General features: G+C 63.4%; 3 protein-coding genes across 3 annotated transcripts; all 3 read right to left on the bottom strand.

Moving 5' to 3' along the window:
• Positions 1 to 1,195: 1,195 nt before the first annotated feature.
• Positions 1,196 to 2,202, bottom strand: MNEG_2440 (reverse transcriptase/ribonucleaseH/putative methyltransferase-like protein; the record flags this gene model as incomplete). Its single annotated transcript, XM_014049096.1, has 2 exons — positions 1,196 to 1,200; positions 1,371 to 2,202. 2 exons carry the CDS (start codon positions 2,200 to 2,202, stop codon positions 1,196 to 1,198), a joined length of 837 nt encoding a protein of 278 aa, XP_013904550.1.
• A 622-nt stretch (positions 2,203 to 2,824) lies between these two features.
• Positions 2,825 to 3,027, bottom strand: MNEG_2439 (hypothetical protein; the record flags this gene model as incomplete). The annotated part of the gene is made up of 1 exon (XM_014049095.1): positions 2,825 to 3,027. A coding segment is annotated over one exon (203 nt), but the record flags the coding sequence as incomplete, so codon positions are not given.
• A 118-nt stretch (positions 3,028 to 3,145) lies between these two features.
• Positions 3,146 to 3,704, bottom strand: MNEG_2438 (hypothetical protein; the record flags this gene model as incomplete). Its single annotated transcript, XM_014049094.1, has 1 exon — positions 3,146 to 3,704. A coding segment is annotated over one exon (559 nt), but the record flags the coding sequence as incomplete, so codon positions are not given.
• Between the last annotated feature and the right edge of the window lie 1,307 nt (positions 3,705 to 5,011).

Below are 5,011 nucleotides of genomic sequence, written 5' to 3'. Positions count from 1 at the left end.
CACAACAAGCATCGCAGGGGGTCAGCTGCGCGGCGAGGCCAGCAGCAGCAAAATGACACATGCAAGCAGAGGCGCTCGGCGGCCCCGGGCAATTGAGGTACAGGGAGACGCCGGCACCAACCTGTGCAGGCTGCTGGAAAGTTATGTGGCGTGCCTGCAAAGGCATGGCAAGGAACTGGGGGCCTTCTTATTCAGCCCTCTGCAGCGGGACGGCAGCAGTTTGGACGGCAGCCGCGGGCTCAGCAGCAGCGCGATGACTAAGCGCGTGGTGGGGCACCTGCAGCGGCTGCATCTGTATGCCGGCGAGACTGTGTACAGCCTGAAGCGTGGGTCCATGCAGTATTCTTTTTATGTACAGGGTCGTACTATGGAGGCGATCGGTGAGGCCGCTGACATTGACACCCCTGCAGTGGTGCAATTGTATCTTGACCCGCACAGGCATCTGTAACAACTTGCATATGCTGGGTTTTATTCGTATTGTACAAGGTATGCCCAGAGGCCAGCGGACAGCGCTGCGCACCGGCGATCGGGTGGGGGAGCTCTGGGCCCCCACAGCAGGCAGGTCCCTGGCAGCTTGTGCTTGGCCTTAACAGGCAGCAGCTGCAGCTGGCCGCTCCACACGGCCCACCAGGCAGGCAGTATGAGAATGCATGAGGCGCGATCCGCAATGACCTTGGCGAGTACTCGAGAAATGATAGTATGGGGTGGGCAGATGAGGCCCAGCTGGCCGGGCTCAAGCAGCCAGCACGCATCAAAGGCGTCAGCGCCAGCGGCGCCAGCCACGGGGAAACGAGTGTAAAACCGGGGCGCCTTCGCGCTCCAGGGGGCAGCAAACCAGTCGACTGAAGGGGCCGGGCAGCCCAGAACGGACAGGAGATGCGCAAAAACAGGTGGCGCGACTGCCCAATCACCGACATCCTCGCATTTGGACAGGTGGTCCGCATACTGCAGGCGGGGGTCCTCCCGTGGGCGCCACTCTATGGTCAGATCAATGTCGTGCGCCGCCAGCCGCTCGTAGAGCAGGCGCACCTGCTGGTAAATGGGCTCAGGGCCCCGCATGTTTTGGACATCTCGGACCGCCACCTGGCTATCTGAGAGTATATGCAAGCGGCCGTGCTGCAGGTGATCGCGCCACGCAGGGATGCTCAGCAGTGTGTCAACCAGCTGGACCATTGCCCCAACTTCTCGGCATCCACTAGACTGCAGGTGCAGCTCGCGGGGAAGCTCAGCGGCCAGCGACACCCGCACGGTGGGCGCTGTGGTCACCACGGCCGCCCCGCCCGCCCCGGTGGCCGAGGCGTCAGAGACCAGGACTGCGGCCGCGCTGCGCGACCACCAGCGCCTGCCATTGTGCGCGGGTACGTACTCACGCAGCCAAGCCAGGAACTCGCGAAGCTCCGCGGACGGGGTGAAAAGAGAGTCCCAGTCGCACACACCCGTCAGGGCTCCAAACAGGGTGTGAGTGAAGAGGCGGCCCAGGGGAACTGCACATTGGAAGCTGACCAAAAGGCCTGCCAGCCTGGCCAGCTGGCGGCGGGAAAAATGATCCGATGTGATGAGAGAGTGCACCAGGTCGTCAAAGCCCTGCAGTTTGTCGGCGGGAATCAGCACGGCGCCCTGGGCCAGATCTAGCATCATGCCCTCGTAGCGCACCGCCGGGTTGGGCCCCAGCCTGCACTTGCGCAGGCTCAGGTGGCAGCCCAGGCTGCAGAGAATGCGAACGAACACTGAGGCGCCGAGGCAGGCGTCCACCATGCGGCGCCAGAGAGTGAGGGCATCATCAATCATGAAACTCAGTCGCCAGCCCGCCATGCGCATGGGTAGGTACATGGCCCGCATCACAGAGGAAAAAGCCCACACTGCTGATTGCAGCCCAAAGGGAAGCGCCGAGAACACGTAGGTGACGCCATCAAACCGAATGGCAAGGAAGCGGCGGGCGGACGGGTGCAAGCGCATGTGAAGGTAGCCCTTGGTGAGGTCGGATGCCGAGACGAGGTCGCCCCGCTGCAAGAGGGGAAAGACATTCTGCAGGAGCTCAAATGTGACTGGACGGTACGGCTCAAAGATGTTGGTGTAGTTGGCATCAATGCAGAGGCGCAGGGCGCCAGTCCCTGGCTTTTCTGCCACAGAAATGGGGTGCACCACCGCGGGGCCGTGCCGCGCAAGGTCGTGCACCTCCAGCGCCGAAACGCGCACAAACATGGCAACCTCGGTGCGTACAAAATCAGCATGCTTGTCCGCTGATGGATGATTGGGAAACACAACTGGTTGGGGCTGTGAACCTCGCAGGAGCTCATCAGCTCTGGCAGCGCCGACCGTCCGCCTTAAAGCTTTACGCGCGCGCTCGAGGCGCTCCCGAAACCGAGGGTGTGCTTGCTGCATCTGCACAGGTTGGAAAGTCAGAGGGTAGCCCTGGGACAGCCATGGCAACACCTGGCGGACAACCGGGTGCTGAGCGCAGTGGGAAAGCTCAAAGTATCGCTCCCAGAGCGGGAAATGCGTGTGGAAGGAGCCAGCCACAAATGAGTCACCAGTCAAGAGGGCCGGCTGGATCTCCGCCATCCAACGGTCAGTATCCCAGGTCACCCGTGCATCGGCACATTGTGTGAAGTTCTGGAGGTCGGACACCGCCGCCGTTAACTGAGCCAGGAGGCGCGCCGGGGATCTGTCTGCGGGCAGGCCAGGGGCAAGCTGGAACGCACTGTGGGGATCAGCAGCGCCCCCCTCCAACAGCCCCTCGGCGGAGGGGCCGCCAGCAGGGACGGCCCCCGCCGCCACCATGGACAGCCACATGTTGTCGTCTGCGGTTTCGTCGGGCAGGGGCTCAAGCGCCGGGGGCGGGGGGACGAGGAGGTCCGTATGACGGCGCAGGGAAGCCGGGGGCGTCCGGGGCCGCGCGCTTGACGGCGCCGCGGCGAAAGTTGCCATTCTCGTCGCGCTGGTATCCAGCCGCCGCGTACACCGCCGCCTTGGCCGCATACTTGGCTGAAGGCTGGCCGGGAATGTGCGACGCTGCTTCTGGGCAGTCTGCATGGTAGCATGAACCCTGCTTGCCAGACCAAAAGGCGCAGCCAGGCTGGCCGGGCCATGGCTGCGTCCGCCGCCGCACGCACGGACCCGAGCTGCGGTGCCGTTCCGGCCGCACCCGTCCACGCAGCCGCCATGCGCGCTGCTGGTGCCTGCTGCTGTCGGGAGCCACTGGCAAGCTGTTGTATTTGAGCCTGCTGCCCCTGCATCAGCGCCACCATGCCCTGGCGATCAGACGCTTCTGACAGCTTGCTGGTCATGTCCTGTACTGCCCACTCAAACTCAGGCAGCGTGGCAAACGCCTGCTGCAGCTGGCTGAGCAGGTCGGGCCCGGTGAGTGTCGCCTGCAGGCGGGCCCATGAGCGCTTGGCCGCCATTGTGGCGGCTGGGCTGATGCTGTACAGGGGTACCACCACCTGGTTCAGGACAGAGTCCCAAAACAGACTCTGGTCTGGTACCAGCAGCAGAGCAGGCGACAGGCGTTCACACAGGCGGCCAGCTGCCTGGTTGGCCCTTGTCTCTGGCTCCCACACGCCCGTCACGCCCACCGGGCGGGCAGATGTGGCCATCTCTGCCACAAGCCGCCGCAGCTGATCTCTGGCCTGCTGCAATCTGGCCCGGGCATATGACAGGTGAGGCTGGTCCCAGGCACCGAGGGTTGGATCCTGGAGCTGATACTGCGTGGCTGCAGGCGTAGTGAAGGTCGGGCCCATCGGCCAAGGCGGTGCCGCCGCTGACCCGAACAAGCCCTGCTGTTGGAAGTGAGCAGCCCACGGTGCTGCCGCCATTGCAGCCGTTGGAGAGTCCTGTGGGCCAGAGGGGCAGACGCAACCAAGCCCAGCGTGACATCAGTGCTGGACAGGGCGCTGGGCCCATTCTGGGCCCATTCTGGGCCCATTCTGGGCAGGTATTCTGGTCCCGAGACGAAGTAATACTGGGCACAGGAGCAGTTTCAGGATACTGAAATCTGTCTCAGGTTCAGCAGCTCTGGTCACTGAGGCAAACAGAATCCACAGGACGGTAGAATTAGACGCAGGAAAAAAGACACATAGCACTTGAAGGCGGCAGCTGATGCACAGTTGCTGAGTCTGTGCTGTGGGCTAAGCAGCACACCTGGTAGACAGGAGGAGTAGGTCGCCAGGGTGGCGCTGCCGCCACTGCAGCTGCTGGAGACTCCTGTGGGCCAGAGGGGTGGATGCAGCAGAAACAGAACAGACACGACATCAGAGATAAACAGGGGCGCTGGGCCCATTGCATGTGACTGGGCTGTCCAGTCCATGCACTGATCAGGCAGGCGAGCCGGCCCTGAGCCAGCACAGAGCTGGGCCCTGAAGCAGATTCAGGATACTGGAACGTGCCGCAGGCGCAGCAGATCTGTGCCCTCTGAGGGCCAGGAGGCATTGTCAGGATAACGGACCCGCACAGACGGCACAGCAGGCTGAGTCTCCTAGGGACATGTCACACCCGAAAGAATGACGTGCAGTGGGGACCAAGGCTGGGCCTGCTGGGGTCAGAGAGACTTTCACCTGATGAGCTGGAGCATCAGGGGCCGCTGTAGACGTACTGGGTCCAGGCTGGGGCGCGTCTCCGCCGCTCCTCGCGACAGGGCAGAGGGACCGCCTACCGGGATCCTCGGACAGCGCCGCCACCCATGCTTCTGCTTCGGGCTGGGAGCCTATGGCAGGCTCGGGCAGGCTGACCTCGACGTCCTCTATTAAAACGGCGTACTCGAACCACTGGCGCGGTCCGGACCAGACGGGTGCCCGGTGCGGAATTAGCTGCAGCGCGCACACCTGCGCTGACCCGGTGCTACCCAGCAACACCGTAAACAGTTGTGAGTCATTCCCAGGCCCAAATTTCGGGCCGCGGCTGGACATGGTTGCAGAGATCACACGAGACTCTGGTCCGTCACCGAAAGTTTCGGGAGACCTGTCAGGCTGCGCACAACGCGCCTCGGTGCCTGGCCCTGAAAGCAGAACAACTG

Source organism: Monoraphidium neglectum (assembly GCF_000611645.1).
Source record: "Monoraphidium neglectum strain SAG 48.87 unplaced genomic scaffold scaffold00275, whole genome shotgun sequence".
NCBI classification, from domain to species: Eukaryota; Viridiplantae; Chlorophyta; class Chlorophyceae; order Sphaeropleales; family Selenastraceae; genus Monoraphidium; species Monoraphidium neglectum.
This window is presented reverse-complemented; position numbering and strand designations above follow the sequence as displayed.